The 19,743-nt window shown below is 40.7% G+C and overlaps 2 protein-coding genes across 5 annotated transcripts; one reads left to right on the top strand and one right to left on the bottom strand.

Annotated features, from left to right (window-relative positions):
* Positions 1-502: 502 nt before the first annotated feature.
* Positions 503-18,124, bottom strand: DUS2 (dihydrouridine synthase 2). 4 transcript variants are annotated; one of them, XM_071440418.1, is made up of 16 exons: positions 17,994-18,124; positions 16,863-17,002; positions 15,928-15,973; positions 15,137-15,228; positions 14,246-14,289; positions 13,513-13,577; positions 12,372-12,415; positions 11,708-11,773; positions 10,045-10,115; positions 9,559-9,645; positions 9,285-9,453; positions 8,206-8,327; positions 5,433-5,576; positions 4,191-4,278; positions 3,500-3,573; positions 503-2,295 (listed from the first exon to the last, which is right to left on the bottom strand). In XM_071440418.1, the coding sequence occupies exons 2-16, from the start codon at positions 16,983-16,985 to the stop codon at positions 2,058-2,060; spliced, it is 1,473 nt and encodes a 490-aa protein (XP_071296519.1). In that variant the 5' UTR covers positions 16,986-17,002; positions 17,994-18,124; the 3' UTR covers positions 503-2,057. The 4 variants fall into 4 exon arrangements, with proteins under 4 accessions (XP_071296519.1, XP_071296520.1, XP_071296517.1 ...); XM_071440419.1 differs by lacking the exon at positions 17,994-18,124 and adding an exon at positions 17,322-17,438 and having other exon boundaries at positions 15,137-15,225; XM_071440416.1 differs by lacking the exon at positions 17,994-18,124 and adding an exon at positions 17,322-17,437.
* On the top strand, positions 17,427-19,713 carry DDX28 (DEAD-box helicase 28). The gene has a single exon (XM_071440420.1). It carries the CDS (start codon positions 17,427-17,429, stop codon positions 19,059-19,061), a length of 1,635 nt encoding a protein of 544 aa, XP_071296521.1. The 3' UTR covers positions 19,062-19,713.
* Positions 19,714-19,743: the final 30 nt, after the last annotated feature.

Here is a 19,743-nt window from a genome sequence, read left to right as displayed (position 1 = left end):
CGAAATAACATGCTTCTCATGGCTGACCTATCTATAAACTCATCCCAGTCCACTGGAACTCCCACTGATCCACAGAAATTGCTGCCATACAAGTCCACCCTGTACTTTTAGGCACCACCACCTGTATTACCCAAAGATTCAATTTTCATTTTAGACAGACAATGATTACGAGACTAAGCCAGATCCTTCTGTGTGGCAGGACAAGAGGCAATGGGCACAAATTGAAATACAGGATATTCCATGTAGAAGAAGGAAAAAACCCCCACTTTTGCTTACCTTAAGGGTGCTCAAACACTGGAACAAGTTGCCAAGAAAGGTTGTGGAGTCTCAACCCTTGAAGATGTGCAAAACCCAGTTAGAAACAGTCCTGAGAAACCTGCCCTAGTTCACCTTGCTTTGAGCAAGGGGTTTGGACCACGCAGTCTCCAGAGGTCCTTTCCACACTCAAACATTCCATGATTCTATTACATTAGAGCAGGCAAATCACACTGGTAGCAGGACCTAAAAATTACTTTTTCTTTATTATTGTGGCTTCAAATAGTTCTGACAAATGTAAGATATCCAGATAGAACTTATAATAGGAAAAGGGCTACTACTGAAATTTCTGATTAATACTGCAAATTTTTTTAGTGCTTCAGAGTAAAGTTGTAGCACTAAAATGATATCAAACATATTAAAGTGCATTTACTGTAATGTACAAATTGAACAAGAAAAACTTCCTCCTTCCTAGACTGTATAGATTTACTGTTGATTAATCTAAACAGCAAACATTTTAACTTCACAACCCTGAGTATTGTCTGATGAGATATTGTTTTTCCTTTTTAAAATAATGGTTTAATGTGGCACTACCACTTGAGGAAAAGAATCAAATTTTTAAATAGAAAGATTCTTTATGAATTACAGCCAAATGAATTATATCTTGTACATTCTTTATACAAAGTACTTTAGAGATCATGGCATGATACATCCCCATCATTTTGTTTTCAGACCAGAGCTGATGACCTCAAGATCCCCCACACTGTTGAGGGAAACTAAGCCACTGTTTCAATAAACTGCTAATAACAGATCTCTCCGAATTCTTTTGTCATTCTTTTGAAGATTCAGAACTCTAATTTGAATCAGACAAGCTCAGATGAGTTGTCATGAATTAGACAAGGTCTGTATCCTCTCCTGGCACACAGCATTTACTTACAGTTTACTTTGACCAAGACCCCTGTATCTCCAACAGCTGATTGCTGAGACAAACAAGGTCACATTTCAAGAACATAGAAGGCCATATTTGGGTGGCCATTACTGCAAGTAATCTACTTGTAGACATTTACGAGGATTTTCAAGTTCAAAAGACAAAAAGGACCTTCATTCAACAAAGTCAGTGCTACCAGGCTTGGCTCCAGTTCCTTACTGGAAAGACACAATTGTTAACACCTAAGACCAGAAAAGGACAATTCATTCTACTGCCTATTTCTGAAGGTAAAATGTAGTAGAAGTTATCACAGAAGAATGTTATTTTAATGCTTGTCTTACAATTAAGTCCTTCTTTCCACAAAAAAACTTTTTCTTGATACATGAGGGGTGTAAACAAAGCTTGCAAAACATGCATAAAACTCAATTGACACAAACATGTCTACTTTGCTACTAATTATTTTCCTACATTGATTTTTCTGATTAACTACACAGTTCCAATACACAGATTCCTCTGTTTGTGGATGATGTATCAATACATCTCTTACCCGCACACTGTAGACTTATTAAAAATAAAAAAACAAGTAATGAAACCAATGACAAAGTTGCTTTGAAAATACCTGATATTTTAAAAAAGTTTTATTACTGGGATTACCTTCTCCATGTTGTTTAAAATCAAGTTCCTAATTATCGTCTGAAAGGCACCATAGGGACAGTGAGTGGTGAACAGTAAACATCTCAGTGGCTTTTTTTACAACTGGGAAATTTATCTGTCTCTGAGAGAATCCAAATGAAATGTGAACAGCAAGATATACAAACAGGAGCTCATTTGTAGCTGCATAGGCATGAAACCTCTAATTTCCATTAATTCCATGCTATCGTGGCATCTTCGGCACATTCATGTCAGAAGTTTCTTCAATAAAATTGGCTTTTTTATGGGAAGGCTCAGCAAGGTCCTCTCCATGGTCTCTGCTAATCAAGGGCTCCTGGTCCCCCCTCTTGCGTTTGTTAATCAGGTGATTTTCTCCCTCACAGAGCTTTCCCTCTGGGACACCCAATGCTCTCAGACACACAATAGCTGCAGCCTGTTCTGCCAGTTTCTTGGACTTGTCCCTGAAGAGCAAGCACACAGAGCACACGTGAAAGTAGAAACTGAGGTCTCTACACTGCCAAGAGACAATTTCCTGTCTCTGATGCAACATCATGAAACAAACAGCATCTGTAGTCATCTCACAGCAGAAAAACAAACCAGGTCAGTTCCAGAAATTATTTCAATCTTGCTAGGTGTCAAGTGTTGATGCATCACTCCTGATGCAATATTCCTAGAAAATCTGTCTCTATCAGGGCTTGTCTCTTGAACACTCTCCATGTCACAGGTACACAGCCAATGTGTGTTTGCCCCACAGAAAGGAAGCTTTTACCAATCTGATCACTAAACAAAACTGAGTCATGAAGGATCACTTTTCTTGAAAGAGGCTCAGGGGTAAGTACATTCTCTGCCAGCTGTACAAGTTCATTGATGCTGACAAAAGCAGGAACTGTTCCGTAATAATAAAAATTCTGTCACTTCTGAGAAAGACTGCCCATCACACATTTGTGGAAGTCAGTATTTGAAAACGTTTTCTTCTCAAAATTTCGTATCAGCTAAGCATAACTTCCTAAAGTCTCTGAACAGGAAGGCTGCAAAGCAGTTGTGTGTGCTTGTCCTGTTTAAAATGTTCAATGCTGAGCTCTAGCTTTGCAGTTAAATCAAGATCCCCTTAAGTGCAAATGCCTCAAATCAACTCTGGTATTAATAGATGATTATATAAAATACCATCAATAAACTTTAGAGCAGGCCTGGATGGAGCTGCTAATTAACTGTGATCTCCAAGAACTCAGTGCACTGTCCTCTGCTTCATTGAATACACACTTAGTCCTGACTTCTTATTGGAATGGATCTGCTGCAGTGGCTGAAGACATAACCTGCTCCAACATTCCCCTCTGCCTCCCTTGGCTTCTTTCTGCACTCATCACATACAGAATGGAACTGGGTCACCTATTTGCTCCCCTTCCAATACAGCTTGTGGACTAACACAAAGTGAATTAAAATCTGTTAACTTTACTTGATTACGCCAGTGCTTACTTCCTCTTGTCACATTAAATTCTCAGAAGTTCTTTATCCTTTTTCCCTCCTAGAAGTAGCTTTAGGAGGTAGCTTTTAGTGGACCTTTATCAAAGCCAACTGGAATAAACTGAAATATCCTTTTAATACAAGATTTTAAGCAACATTTCAGAAACAAAAATCCAGCTGAAAAACCCATTAAGGATGGCTTACCACAGAGTTGATCGGTATTTTCGCTCAGCTACTGTCACTACTGAACAGAATAACCTATCCAATGGTCTTTGAACCTGTAGAAAAAAAGAAGTAAAAGGAAAGGGGTTGTCAAAAACCGGTCATGTAATTTACAGAAGAAACAACATCATCAACATTCCTTCATATTTATAAAGACAAGGATAACAAGTAACGTAACTTTAAAATTACTCTAATTCACACCACAAATTTCACCATACATATACAACATTAAAAAATTAAGAAATTGTCCAAGTTATAGATATTTTTGCTTTACAAAAATAAAAAGTAATCAAATAATGCTCCCATGTAACCAAACAGGTGCCCCTGTCACATACAGCTCCTATCTGTAACAGTGTGCAACAACAGAGAAAACATTCCAAGACTTAATTCTTTACTTCACAGAAGTAGTAGAAGAAAGTCAGTCATGGGCTCCTATATAATGACCAGAAAGTTACAGTAACTTCTTTCAAAAATCAATCAAAAGCAGACTGAAGGCCTGACTTTGGATTTTTTATTTTCTAATAAAATAAGCCATTACCATTTCTGCAGCTGCTTTCTGAAAGAGCTACACCAGAAAGCTGAAGCAGAATTTCTCACTGCCTTGAGTCCTAAAATACTTAATTTCATATACAAGGCAGAGGGAGAGGTTTGAAAGAGTGTTTCATTGACTCACAGTTTCATAAACAGGCTGAGGATGCTTTTCTTTCCTACACCATTCCAGAAGATACATTTTTGGAGTGATCTGTGGTGGATATTCTCGCCTAGACAGAAAAATTTGTTGTCAACAACTGTGCACAAAGTTCTATTTTAAAAAGACAGTGATGCTTTTTGTATTACTTCTACCAGTTATCTGAAGTGTAATTTTACAGCTCAAATTATGAAGAAGATGCTTCTTCTTCTTCATTAGATAGCTCAAGTAATAGGTGTGACAAAACATCTAAAATAAAATCCAAAGTTTTCCTGAATATTTACATCCTGTAGTGATATAGCTAGAAAAGACACACTTAGCAGAAAGGAGATTCTAACTAAATATGTGATAGAGATGAAAGATACAGTTTGCTATTGCTTATTATAATCACCAAGTAAACACTAGTAGAAAAAAGGAGAAGCTGCTTCTGTTATGAAGCAGAAATCAAATGAAAAAAGCATAGAAAACATAGGAATTTATTCTGTTATTGACAAAGAATTACAGACCCTCACACATGGCAGAAAAAAAATGTAAAAAAATCTGTATTCAGTTCTCAAGGAGTCAGGTAATATATCCTCTTAATATTAAAGCATTATGACTGCATTTGTGGAGGATTTTACATATCACACTCTTCTTGAGCTGTTTGAGAGGCCTATTAGCAAAACCAGCAAACACGAGTTTAACATGGAAAGTAACAGCAATTCTACAGGCTTCAGAGATTATAGTTAAAAATTATATAAAATAGAATTCAACTCCATGAATTAATTTTTCAAGAAATAACTTATGAGTGGAACACATTTAGAAGACTTCAGATGAGCGTGTTCTCTGCTTAGAAGAGTATTAAGAATTTTTTTCAGTATTTTTTATAGAAAAATTATGTTTTAGACAAGTTTCACTAAAAATAACTGAACTCTATATTTGTAACACACTTTTCTACATGGAGATGTTATTTTTTTAATTTTCTTTTAGAGCACTCAGCACTTTCAACAAGTTAAGTGAGAGAATTAAGCAGTCTCAGGAAGCCTGGAACTAAAGAACATCTACAACACCCCAATGGCACAAGAAAAGTGGTGATTATGAATGATGTTCACTTACTGCTTCATAGGAATTCACCCAGTAAGTGCTGTTTTGCAAATCATCATTTTCAAAAAACTCTTAAGACACTGTCAGCCTCACAGTTATTATTCAGAGATGCGAGAAAGTGAAAATCTTGATTTGCATACTTACTTGTCAAATCTAACAGCCATTTTTATTACATCTGGATCCTCTGTTTGGTCATCTTCATCTTGCACCTTGGTTTCTACAGAGGTTTTCTTTGCTTCAAAAATAGCTGTGGTTTCTTCATAGAAGTCACCCATTTCAAAGGCTTCACTATTCAAACAGAATTCCTTTATATTAGAGATCAGTTTATACATTTTTGAATCACATTATGACAGAGAAAGAAAATGTAGAAATCAATTGTGTTTACAGTATATGTTAAAGAGGACAGAGAAAGAAGTGGAAGTGTGGCTGCATTCTGCACAGTGACATTACATTGAGCTACAAGTAGGAAAAGGATGTTCTCATTTCCAGCACTACATATGCAACTTGTAGCCTGGAAGTGCAGGCAGAATCAGTCAGAAATACAGGTCCTGCAATGTTCAAGTTATGAGTTCATTTAATAACTTGCAGTTGGATGAATCAGCAAACAAACATCTCAGTGTGACTCCTGGTGCATCAGCTCCACAAGGGCAATACAAGGAAAAAGTAAGAAAAAGAATCTTCTTCTAATTATAGTAATTAAAAATACTATAAGCAATAAACACTATAGCATCCAAACCCCTCAAAATCTCAGATTTTCTGACTTTAGAGTATTATTCACAACCCAAATAAAGAGAAGCAGCAACCAGGATTTTAGTCAAAGGCAAAAGCCTCAAACCCTTTCAAATTTCAAACTCATGGCAGGCTGGATCTACTTTGAAAAACTGAGACTATTGATTTTCTGCAGATGATAATGGCAATAAAACCTGCAGCATAAAAGAAACTTTTACTTTTGGTTATGAAGATGCTGGTTGATACAGGACTGCTCAATGACAAAATGGATTCTGCCCACAAAGCCATCTCCAATGCTCCAAGCAAAAAAGCAATGAAGCTGAAAAATAGTAACTTATGTTCTTCTAAGGGAAGGCAATTTATTACATACTGCTATGCAAATGTTTTGTGGGAAGAGCAGCAGGCTGTTCTCTTGCATTCAGCACTGAGGTTAAAGCTCAAATGGCTGTAACCCATCCTCACCACCAGGAGACAGCAGAATTATGCACTATAATTGTCTGAAGATAAACTGGTGCATTTTAAAAACTGAATGTTCCTCAGTTATCTGGACATGAAACAGGTTGTTCAGAACAGGGGTTAAAAGACCAAGTTTGCTGGCAGAAAATAGTTTCATAAATTTCCAAATGGCTCTCTCTGTCCCCCTCTCCTGCACACACATTGCTTTAGCCCATTTTGAAGTTGGTATTGCATCACATGTACAAAACCAGAGAGCTTGATTTTGGAAGCCCCTAAAGAATTGTTAGGCATAGCACATAAACCCCATAACTTTACACTAGATCTCTATCCAGTGTTTATGTGTATGAACTGTGACACCTCTAATTACCTGTGTAAAACTGTTACTTACAGTATTTATTTTACATGCTCTGCATTGCTATTCATGCAGCAGAAAACACCACCACCCTCTGGGCTAAGACTTTACTGAAGTTGCAAAAGATTTGAGTTCTAATCTATACTTTATTTTTTTTCCTAAACTCAAAATCTATAATCAAAATAGACAGTCTGTTAGCATACTAAAACAAGTTAAATCCTTTAAGTTGCCCAAGTGAAAAGTAACTTGCAAAGTTTAAATGTTGTTCATGGATTCCACTGCTCCATGAAGAATAATGAAGTCTAGCTCCCTTTATATATGCAATACAAATTCCCTTCACTGTACTGTAACGTAATAATCATGGACAGAATTATTTCTAGAAAGCCAAAATTGGTAAAAAGCAATAAAATGGCAAAAGGATTGCAGGCATTTCCATTCATTTTGAACGATAACAGAATGCTGAGTAGGGTTTGCTAGAAACCAATACATTCTTTTTCAAAATATTTCAAGCTTTCAACATTGCTATTCATTTTCATACACATTAGATATCAAACAGTTTCAGACTGTTCATTTTATAAAAAACAAGGAGACTCCGCCCCTCCCTTCTATCAGGAAGATAATTATAACACACAACATGAATATGACACATGCAAGCTCAGAGCTTTTTGTTCCATTTGAAATGTGTCCAAACCTGAATTCTCCTAAATCAGTGCTAATTCTTTATTCATCTGCCTATTTTATGGTTTCTCCCAAAATTTTTGTTCTTTCATTTCTGTCTCTCCCACTGAGAAATTTCATCCAGTCTGTTTCAGATATGCAGGATGATAAGATTCTTTAAAGCTACTATATGTCCTCAAAAAGATTGCCATCATTCCTTAAGGTGCTCCAGGAATAAAAAGCAGCACAAAAAATTACAATTAAGTACCAGACAACCCTGATGCATGTTTCTGTGTTTCTAAGTGTTCATTTTAAAACAAATACGTTACAAATATTCCAGTAACATTACAAACCTCACATGCAAGTGGGAAAGCTAAATCAAATCCTTGGAAGAAGACAAGTTCCACAAAATGTCAGACAAGCTGAAATTTTTCTTAATCACTTCATGCAAATACTGGATAAATGCTTGTCACTCAGTGAAGCACCACTCAAATGAGTGTGCTGAATATTGAGAGTTTTAGGGTTAAAGATTTAACATCTGAGCATGGAGGAAACCTGAAAAAGTTTACTCTGGTATTTCACATCTCCCATCTGGATTTTTGGGGGTTATTTTGGGGGTTTTTGTAACTTCTCCTGACAGTGTGAAATGCCAGGCAGTGCTAGACAGACAAGGGGTGTGCAAGTTTGACAGAGTACAACTCTTTTTCTGAAGTCCATGCTTACCAGATCTCCTGTGTGGACTGTGCAGCGTGCAGCTTCTTACCCTGAGTAGTTTCCAACTGTTCTCTCAACATCTGACACAAGCAGTATTTAGTGTTGGTGTAGTGATTGTCATATCTCACTGCCTGATGGAAAGAGACAAAGAATTCAAAACCACACCAAACAAATTTATCCTATATACTGCACATGGTGTCTTGATGACTTCCCCAATCATTTTTGAAAGGCAAGCCACAGTGCAGTTTCCTCAGTAACATATTCAACACTACCCATGAATGTGACTATAATCTGATTATTTTGGCACGACTTCACCACCTAAAGTTCAACTGACTCATACACTTCTGAAGAAAGAGTTGACCTGTTTACATCATTGACTAGCAATGCACTGATATTTTAGTAACTCGTTAATAGCAAGCTCAAATTAAAAAAAGGAATTTGAATTGATGACACGATCAAACTTCAGATTTCTGACTAATTTCCTATGACATTAAAATTTTTTCTTTTAAATAATGGATAAAACTTTATACATTAGGTGACTTGGCAAATGGAACTATAGTACTACAATACAGGAATTTGCCAATAAAGTAAAATTACTTTATTGGCAAATGATCCCCTTTGCTTTCCTACTGTGAATATTTCTTGACCATATTTGTGAAAAGTAATTGATTTCTAAAAGTGAATCTAGGAACAACTGATTCTTTAATACTCTTTCACCTTTCTGTTCAATGTTGTAAATTCAATATTGTATACTGTATACAATAATCTGCTCAGTTTGTACAACTGTGACTTCAAAAGGGTTGGACTACGTATTTTTAGATTTCTTTACATTTTTAGATAGCCTGGTAAGCCTCATAAATGTTCCCAGGAAACAAGGGCTAAAAAGGATGTTTTCTGCATAGAGATTTCTAAACAAAATCAAACAGAGGAAGCAGGGATTGATTTGCAAGGATCATGTAACATGCACTATGTTAAAATATCCCCAGAACGAAATCTTTGAAATTAAGAGGAGTTAAGATACTGCAGTAAAATTTGGATTAACAATTCTAAACAATGATCTTACAAGTAAGATCTTCATAAAAACATACATATTTGATGTAATCTTGCATGACATCCTTCAAGGGGCAAAATCCCTCTTTTCTGAAGACAGAGGGGTTCCACATGGCAGCACGAGCAATCATGACTGATGAGGCAGCTGTTGCTTTCTGGAAGGTCTCAATGTCTGCATATTCCTTAATGAAGTCATGAGATCCTCCACTAAAAATTAACAACACAAATATAATTAACCATGCCTCCTTTGCCTGCACTTGGAAATCTTAAGTACAGGCATCTGACCAGCATGAGTTAATTAGTCCAACTTACTTTGCTATTACTGGAATGGAGACAGCTTCAGATATGGCCTTGATCACATCACAGTGGACAGGGTGCTGAGGCCTCTCCTCCTTCTTCCTTTCCAACAAAAAAAAGCCAAAAACAACACAAGACCAAAATTTCCTGTGGAATTTATAAGATCTCTAAACCACAGCAGACATGACACAAGGATTATTAGGATATATTTGTTTCAGCTTATTTATTTTATATATTTGATATTTTAGATACAAAGTATGCAAGATAATCTTAATTTTATTTGGTCTTTGAGAAAAAATATTTAGGAAAAGAGCAGAAAGCAGTTTAATTCCCTAATTACTGACTTGATTTCCTAGAACACCAATTCAGTTAACAGCTGAAATCAGAACCACATATTACATTTAGTGTATAGAGGATACTCATATCAGTCATATCATACTGTGGTACAGTCATCAACAAACTAAAAAAAATCTAAGTCTTTCTTGCCTAAAATCAATTTACCTTCCATGGACTGCAATAGCAGCAATGCCAGTTTTCTCTATCCTCTTCACCAGATTCACAGTATCCTCCACCTGAGGGATAAGACAGTCTGACATGATTTTAATTCAATGCAAAAGGAATCATCGAGTGACCATTGTACAAACAAATGCTGGAAGTCTTCTTTTCTCAAGAGGGATGTGATTCCTGCCTTTCATCAATAACATAACATGTACAACCATTTAATATATACTTCAATTAAAGAACTACTTTTTCTGCTATGGCAGAAAAAAAGAATCCATTTTCAATGCTTCCTTGAACCTACAGATTACAAACTTTCTCAAACCAGGTAACATAATACTCTGTAGCAGGAGAATATTTTCCAAAGGTTTTCAGACTGTCAATTGAAAATGACTGGAACATTTGATTAGCAAGTCCTCTCTAATGACTACTCTGTAAATTGTAATTAAAATGCTTTTCAGAAAGAGGATGCCTTCTGAAATCAACCTAACATGCAATCACACAACTATAAATATTTCTCTCAGATGTGCCTTAAAAATTTTAACCAGCATCTAAAAAATTCTAAGGATATTCTTACATGCCCAGTATATCTTCAAAGAGGTAAATGCTCTTAAAAAGCAGAAATAAAATTGACACACTGCTGCACTAGCCCATCTTATGCATCTTTAGGGAAAGGGAGAATAAAAAAAAGGCAAAATTTTCTTTTCAAAAGCTGAAGGAATATCTGTGGCTCATCCCAAACATATCAGATTCAGTCTGGAAACTGCAACATGTCCCAGCTGGCAGGGATGCAGAGACAGAAGCTCACCTGCTGTTCCGATGGATGACATTATCCAAAATTAGCTTGAAACAAAAAGGAGGAGCCTCTAGGATAAAGGTGCCAGTTCTCTAATTTAATACTTCAGAACCAAAATGATCTGAGACTGATTCTTTTCACACAAGCTTCATTTGTTTATCCCAAAACATAAATGACATCTGAACAAACCTGGCTCAGGTACAGTTCATCCATCTACTGAAATATCTGTTTAGGTCATATGCAATCATAGTATCTAGGAAGTAATTAAATACCCAATTGCTAAATAATCAGTCTTTAAAAGAGAAGGTACATAAGGTTTAAAAATATCTACAGAATTCATCTTAAAAAAAGAAAAAAAGAAGCACTAAGGAAGCTACATCAGCTGTAAAAAAAGTCTGGAAAAAGATCCTGAAAAAGACAGACCCCATAACTTCACTGGCTGTTCTAACTGCAAGAACAAGAAAACAGTATGGAAGAAAAATTAGCCTGAAAGAACAGAAAACAATTATCTATTGGCTACCCCATGTGAAAAATAGGAACTAACAGCATCTAGTGGCTGCTTGAGGGTGCTGTCCTACACCCTTTTGTACCTCTATGACATAAAAAATTACTCAGTTGAGAAATTTAGAGGCTAAAAGCCTCTGTGCCCTTGCCTATCATAGAAGCTGAGAAGGCCCCAGTCAGAGTCTCTGTGCCCCTGCAGGTCAGATTTAGGCTGGGACAGCATCCCAAACAGAAATTGTAAGTTCCAAGTGCTATTTCACAGCAACAGGCATACAGTGAAACATACTAGAACACAATATATTCTAACTGATAGCAAATCAGAGCAGTAACAGCTGAACAGTGCAGCACAACAATTCATGCTCTTACTGAGGGCAAAATGCGGATTTTGCAGGTTACTGGTTTACAAATTCCTTTAACAAGGGTGGTCAATATCTGAAAAAAAAAGAGAAGACAAAAATCTGATCACAACAGTGGCATTACTAAAACTCTCCTCCTTTCTCTCTTGAAAAGAAATTAGAATAATGTAACATTGTTTACTATTCCTCTATAAAGAATCTTACATGCTAGACAGACATATACAATCTGTAACTGAATATACAATTTTATCTAGTAGATACACAAGACTACTTATAGTCCAAGACATTTTTACTGCCACTTCTTTGTTGATTTGAACTGGATTTTTAGAGAGCAATTAACTGCTGCTGGAGTTTCAACAATGCTTTTAATATGGCATGACCAGTGAACTCTGATTTCAAAAAACATGCATAGACACATAAAACTCACAAATACTCCACTACACTGAAAGTTTTTAAACTGAAAAAAAACCCCCAAAGTAGCAGTTTTATAGTCCAGATAATGGCAAGAACTAAGTCAGGAATATTTATCTATAACCTTAACTCCAGTGAACTAAACTGAGTATTCCACTCAAGCAATCACAAGTTTGTTGTCTGTGCAACTCATTCCTGCTGCCAGTAGAACACAGTGCACAATTCCTCCCAAGGCAGCTCCAGCCCCACCAGGTGATACTTACAGACTCTATTTTGTCAGGATCAGACAGCAGTGCTGCTCCCATACCTCCCTGGGAGAACAGAGAGAAACTGTTACCCACTAGGCAAACACATTTTTCAACTCAATTGTTTTGCCTAATAGCAGACAACAACAAAAGCACAATATCATATTAAGGAAAAAATGGCAAAATTTAAAATACAGAAGTATTACTGAACACCTTGGTGCTACATTTCTTAGACCTGTATCAGAATAATTGAGCAGTAATTTAGGGATCACCTTGCTCTCATCACTTTAGGGAGCAGACAGGATTTCAGAAAGCTATTTTTAGCAAACATAATCATCCATTTTCCCATTTTTCATCCATAACATAATTAAGAACAAGTTAATATTTTAGTTGTTCTTCCCACACTGTTTCATCTGCATACATAGATGCAGAGGCCAACAACTGTTTTGTACAAATTTTTTTTGATCCAGAACTATTGTTGGAGAATAACCACACACCAGCAGTTGTACTCCTGATCTTTCACCCTAGTACAAGATGGATATTTTGGTGTTTTGTGCTTAATTACAATTCTCTGGAGCATTTGACAAGAAAATGGAGTGCCATGGTTCAATTCATTGATCCTTTATCTCTGCACCAAGTGGCTTAAGAGTCCTAACAACCAGTCTGACTGCTCTGCTCTAGTCACAGATACAGGACTAATTTAGAACAGCATGTGCTTTATTACAAAACAAACAAACAAACCAGGTTTTAAGTGATCCATTGTACTCCCATTTAAAACTGACAAAGAATTGAATTCAGCATTACTAAGTTGTGACTGTATTTTACCAGTCATTTGCTCAGATGACAAACTGTGATTTCAGTTTTTATTAAGGCTAGGCAGAACTTATTTCACTCATCCGACAAATAAATGACTTCAGAAAAATATTAAAAAATCCTAAACACTTCATTTTATCTAGCCTCTAAGAATTTAATTTTTTAACAGCCTATGTTATTTTACTGTACTAGGGCATGACACCTTCTAGAGTGTTCTGTTTACTACAAACATTTAATTTTTCTCTGCATCAAAACTTTCCTGCTTGAATTTGAAAACCAGACCATGTATTCCACACTCCATACCTCCAAGACAGAAAAGGCTCATTTAAGAGTAATCAAAATCCACTTGCCTTAGTAGAATATTCTTTTGGGCATCCCATGTTGATATCAATACCAGCCACATCACTCTCTCTGAAAGAGAAGGAAAAATCAAAATATTTTTTAGCATATTAGAACAAGAATCAGATATCTTGCCAGGTAATTTGTTCCACCATCATAAAGGCTTAAATGAGAACTTAAGATAAACTTGAACTTCTGAATTTTTAGCTTCTCACTTATTTAAGTTAAATATATAAATCTTAATGATGGTCTGAAGATCTGACTGTTCACAGGTTTCAATAATCAGTGCTGTGCAGAAGCTGCAGATACTCAAATACTTTCTATGTACTTAATACTATATGAAGTATATCCACCACTAAATTCATCACTAAAGTAAGTCCTATTGAAATTTCAATCTATTTAAATGGAGACTTAAAACCACCTTTTTAAGAGCCACTTGTGGTTTCTGCACAATACATTCCTGGAGGCTTTAAACCACAAACAGTAAGGGACTTTTTCAGGTATATTGGTCTTGCAGCTGTGCAATACCCAGGGAAATTCATACTGGAGAGATCAAGGACACACTTGCACTAGCAAGAAGTCATCCCAGCAGAGAATTTAAGCAGCTGAACTTTTCCTGGTTCTATCAAGAGCTACCTTGATGCTCTCAATTGCAAAAATCTGTCTTCTACAATAATTCCTCTGTACAAAAAATCCCAGGCAAACCCAAGGTGGGAAGGGGCTGAGAGAAGATGACTTACACAAGTTTAGCTACTGCCAGGGCTCTTTCAGCATCTGCTGAACCCTGTTGGTAAAAGAAGAAGATTTATAATTACAAAATATCATCAAATCAATTAAAAACCAAGGTGCTTACTTGCACATGTGTACAACTATATTTGTTCTGAACATTTAGTACAGACAGAAACCCACTCAGAGGCACACTAGATACTTCAAACATTTACCTACAGCACATAGTGGAGTCAGCCACTGGATGACAAAAGGTGATACAAAAAAGGATCCAAAGAGGTCTGTCTGCCCTCTTCACCTACAGCAACATCAAATGTTCTTAACCCCTCAGCAACAGATATCTATTTTAATGTGCATAAAAAGTTCCACTAGTAACAATTCTACAGACTCTACAAGCAACTTATTTGAGGGCTACATTACCACTGAAAAAGGTCTTTTCAGTGTCTAATGCAGTCCACTCATGCTTCCCCCTCCCTCCAAGCCCATCATCTCTTGTCCTCCACAGAGTGGTCTCTAAGAGCAAATTACTGTCATTTTCTCTTCAGCAGAGAGAATCTTTAACCTATTTGTGCAAAGCCAATGCAATCATTAATCCTCTCTTATCTATCCTAAACAATGTTGCCTCTTTCAGTCTTTCCAGTGAGACTGTTCACAGGACAGTGTAAAACTTCAGTGTGTGATCAGACATCAGCACAATTTATATCCACATCCATAAGTTCAGAAATACCTAAGATACCTCTGACAAAACCAAGCTGCTGGAGAGCACAGAGGTTATCTCAATCACCTCTTAGGAGAATTATAATGCAGAATCTTCTTTTGTAGTAACAGCTCAGAAATTCTGCAACACCTTTGGTGTGAAACCACCTCACTTAACTATGTTCTTAGAAGAGCATCTGGTTTCTTACCATTTGGAAGACAACACGTTCTCTCTCCCTTTCACAAGTTCTGAAAACAACTCTGTCATTAGGTGCAACAAAGTCCACTGTTTCAAGTACTTCTGTATGAGATAAAAAACAGGCAAAAATTCTGTACAAATGCAAAAACTAAAAAAAAGTCACATGACTACATCATTTGTATATAAATTAAATGCCATCAAAGTAATTTGATGTTCTTTGAGAAGTATCAAAGCCCAATGATGACTCAGCCAGAATGAACAGCATTATTTTTGGGAAGGGGCAGGAGGAGAGAGGAGATTTGTAGTAAATTTCTGTTTCCCAGCAGGGACACTGCAAACAACTGTTTCTATGCCACTCAGACAGGGCCAGGTCTCAAAGATATCTTTTTAAGAAGTTGAAGTGACAATCATATTATTCCAAGTCCAGCCCATGGACTTCAAGTTAATAAATGAATGATAAACAGTGATGTTTGTGTGTGTTGCTTTCTTGTTGCAGTAGACTAAAAGGGGTGTATGTTATCATGTCACAAACAGCTAACATTTAAAAAAACACATAAAAACTGATGGAAACTGTCTCTACTGCAGTCCAAACAAACTGGAAGTTTAAAACTAGAGCAGCAGACAGGTCTAAGGTAGCACTTTAAAAGCTTACTGTAAATCCCTAGACACAATTCAGTGAGATTATATGTACTGATACATCACTATAATCACTAGAAAAATGCTTCAGAGAAATAATTACCCTTTCTGTTAACTGGTAAAGAGACTTCTTACAGGTATTATCAAAAGAAATGCCATACTTACCATTTATAACCCTCTTACACTGCAGCATCTTTATGTCAATCAGCTCCTGAGTAGAAAGGATAAGAAAAATCTCAGTGAGTTGCATTGTTTCAGCCACTCAGCTCTAAACAATTGCCCGTTTTATTAAGTAATTATCTAGAGAGATCAACTTCTCTGAGCAACCTGTCCCAGTACCTCAGCACCCTCTGGTTAAAGAACTTCTTACCAATATCTAATCCAAAGCTCTCCTCTCTTTAGTTTAAAACTGTTCCCCCTGGTCCTATCACTATCTATCCTTGTAAAACGTTCCTCTCCCTCTTTTTTAAAAGCTCCCCTTTAAGTACTGGAAGGGTTCAACTAGGTCTCCTCAGAGCCTTCTCTTCTCCAGAGAGAACAATCCCAGCTCTCTCAGGCTGTGTTTGTAGGGGAGGTGCTCCAGCACTCTGATCAGCACTGTGGCCTCTCTGGATCCACTCTAACAGGTCCACATAGTTCTTGTGCTGAAGACCCCACACCTCAATTTCAGGCAGCTTAAAAAAAAGTGTTTAAGAAGCAAGGAGAACAATGCTTAGAGTGAAATACATGGAGGCACAGCGAAACTAACCACATGAGACATGAAGTCAGTCTTCAAAGTTCTGACTCTACTGAAACAAAATACAAAAAAAAGACCCCAACACCCTAACCCCCCCCAAATGCAAATAAAAGTACAACTTGAGGAAACTGTTATGATGTTTTGTCTAAATTACTTGAAGTTACTGAACAGCCTCAAAATATGGATGTGCCATAACTTGAGAATGGCTCAGAGAAATGCCTCAAGACATAGAGATTCTTCTTTCCTCGTTTTTAATGGAAAACTACGTGTAAAAAGAACAAGAGAAATGAAAAAATTCCATTTTGTACTTTTCTTAATAACAATGTTGTCAGATAAAACCGCCTCATCTGCTCCTTCTCCATACCTCGCAGTACACGATATCGGCACCATAGTCCAGAGCAAGCAGCCGCATTGGCAGCGTCCCCACTCGCACCATCGGAGCCAGGATCTTCTTTCCGCTGAAGCACAGCGGTGTGTTCACCGTCATTCCCGTTGCTGTACCACCTGAAAGAGAGAGCCCGGGGCACTGCCACGGAGTGTCATTTCCCACCCGCAAACACAGGCGCGTCCTTTGCCGGGAAGGGGCGGTGGGTGCCCCGCCAGGTGTGAGGGGCTGGCCGGGCAGCGGGGACCGGGCTCACCAGCGTGAGGGCGCCGGGGGCTGCTCCCCGCCCCCGGGCTCTTCCCGAGCGAGGGGCCGCGCGCCGCCCCGGCCAGAGCCCCTCAGGACCGCGACTGCTCCCGCGGTGGCGGCGCGGGGAAGGCTCTCAGCCGGCGGCGCAAAAAGGCGAAAGAAGGGAGTGGCAGCGCCCACCGCACTCACCCTCCTCGCGTGGCTCCGCCGTGGCTCCGCGGGGCGGGGAGAACCGGGGCCAGCGCCTGCTTCAGGCGTCATCGGGCAGCGCCGCCGCCCCACGTGGGGACCGCGATGGCGCTGGGCAGGGCCGGGCCGGCGCTCGCCCGCCCGCTGTTGCTGCCGCGGCGGCCGGCGGGCAGCGGGACAGCGGCGGCGGCGGGGAGCCCGCAGCCCCCCGGGGCCGTGGTGCGCGTCCCCTGGGCCCTGCGGCAGCGCCTGCTGCGGGGCGCGCAGCGCCGGCGGCGGGAGCAGCGGGAGGCGGCGGCGCCGCCGCGTTCTGGGAAGCTGCTGCTGCGGAGCCGGCGGCCGGAGCTGAGCCAGCCCCGCTGGCAGACCGTGGGGCGCTGGGAGCAGCCGCCGCTGGTGTCGGCGGGCTGGAAGCACCGGAAGGCTTACGGGGATTACTTCCAGCTGGAGCCCTCGCAGCAGGCGGCTCCCGCCTTACAGGCGCCGCCGACTGAGGCGGGACAGGGCCCGACCTTCGCCGAGCTGGGGCTGCAGCCGGCGCTGCTGGCCGGCCTGGAGCGGCTCTCCATCGGCCGGCCCACGGCCGTGCAGCGCCTCGCCATCCCCGCGCTGCGCCGCGGCCGCAGCGCGCTGTGCGCCGCCGAGACGGGCAGCGGGAAGACTCTGGCGTACCTGCTGCCGCTGCTGGAGCGCCTGCTCGGCCGCCCCGAGGCGCCGGCGGAGGCGGCGGGGCCGGCGGCGCCCCGCGGGCTGGTGGTGCTGCCGTCGCGGGAGCTGGCGGCGCAGGTGGGCGCGGTGGCGGCGGCGCTGTGCGCGCCCGCGGGGCTGGCGGTGCGCGGCCTCACGGGCGGCGGGGCCGCGGGCGGGCTGCGGAGGCAGCTGCGGGCGCCGCCGCCGGGCCCCGCCGTGCTCCTGGGCACCCCCGGCGCGCTGCGGGAGGCGCTGCGGCGGCGCTTCCTGGCCCTGGAGAGGCTGCGCTGGATGGTGCTGGACGAGGCGGACTCGCTGATGGACGAGTCCTTCACGGAGCTGCTGGAGGAGATCTTGGCACACGCACCTCTGGCCGCCGGCGCTCCCGGGCCGGCCGGTCCCGACGAGGAGAGGACGCAGGTGGTGGTGGTCGGAGCCACCTTCCCCGCGGGGCTCAGCGAGACGCTGGCGAAGTTCACTGACGTGGGCCGGTTTGTCACCCTCAGCACGCAGAGCCTGCACCGCCTGCCGCCTCACGTCCAGCAGAAGTTTGTCCGCCTCAAAGGCCGGGACAAGCTGCCCGAACTGCTGCAGCTGCTCAAGGAGCGCCCATCGTCAGGCGGGGCTGTTCTCATCTTCTGCAACAGTGCCAGCACCGTCAACTGGCTGGGCTATATCCTGGACGACCACAAAATCAAGCACCTGAGGCTGCAGGGGCAGATGTCGGCGGCTGCTAGAGCCGGCATCTTTGCCTCTTTCCAGAGGGGTGATGTGTCTGTCCTTGTCTGCACTGACCTTGCCTCGCGCGGGCTGGACACCAGCAGTGTGCAGCTGGTGGTCAACTATGACTTCCCAGACACCCTGCAGGACTACCTGCACCGTGCCGGGAGAGTTGGCCGGGTTGGGAGCAAGACACCCGGAACTGTGGTTAGTTTTGTCACCCATCGGTGGGACGTGGACCTGGTACGGAAAATAGAGACTGCAGCCCGGAAAAGGACAGGTCTCCCAGGAATGGACTCTATTAATAAACCTTTGCCTAATGGAGGTTGATTCAGGTTGCCAGGCATTCCCTGGTAGGGGCTTACCTTGAGGCCATTAAGGCAGAGTGAATGAGCTGCTGTGTGTAAGGCAGATTGAAAGAATAGAGCAGAGTTTCAGAACCAGGTGATCAGGTTAACTTTGTGCACTGTTCGGGAAGCTGCCAGTATTCATATGCACAGCCATCACAACATGTGGTTTTCCCAAAGGAAACTAGTAAGTGAGTAACAGAATGCTTTTGGAGGATATTGAAGAATTACTTCATCAGTTGATTTGGTTTACTTATTTCGAGACATCATTTAAATTCAAGTCCAAATGAAAGTATGTTTGTATGATACACAGTTCTATTGTATTTCATTAGTGCCCACCACCATCAACTAATATTTGTTATTAAAACCGAAAAATTTCTCCTGTGGCAGGAGAAAAAATCTGACCAGTTACAGACACAAAGGACTAAAGGACGCTTGATTTTCTTGTGATGTAGCAGTTCATTTAGAGAATTCTAGACCAGATACCTGTAAAGTACAGTGGGAATGAGAAGGTACAATAATGCTTCGGGCTCTTTCAAGGCCTTAATTTGTCATTTTATGGTTACCTTTCACGAGAAATGGGATCTTCCTCCTTCATATTATATTAAATAAAAAGCCCTAAAGTGTTTCCTGTACATTTTTTTTCTGCATGCTGTAGTGACATG

This window comes from Agelaius tricolor, unplaced genomic scaffold, assembly GCF_023055355.1.
Source record: "Agelaius tricolor isolate 1412-34295 unplaced genomic scaffold, bAgeTri1.0.p SCAF_15, whole genome shotgun sequence".
Taxonomy (NCBI): Eukaryota; Metazoa; Chordata; class Aves; order Passeriformes; family Icteridae; genus Agelaius; species Agelaius tricolor.
The sequence above is the reverse complement of the archived record's forward strand: the minus strand, read 5'-3'. Positions and strand labels throughout refer to the sequence as shown.

Excerpts from the sequence above, each read along its gene's own strand:
- DDX28 (XM_071440420.1), top strand. The coding sequence starts at position 17,427 with ATGGCGCTGGGCAGGGCCGGGCCGGCGCTCGCCCGCCCGCTGTTGCTG.
- DUS2 (XM_071440418.1), bottom strand. The coding sequence starts at position 16,985 with ATGACGGTGAACACACCGCTGTGCTTCAGCGGAAAGAAGATCCTGGCT. Across the intron at positions 13,578-14,245 it reads CTGGCAGTAGCTAAACTTGT|AGAGAGTGATGTGGCTGGTA; the intron begins GTAAGTCATCTT and ends CTTCTCTTTCAG. Across the intron at positions 2,296-3,499 it reads AAATACCGATCAACTCTGTG|GGACAAGTCCAAGAAACTGG; the intron begins GTAAGCCATCCT and ends CTTGCTCTTCAG.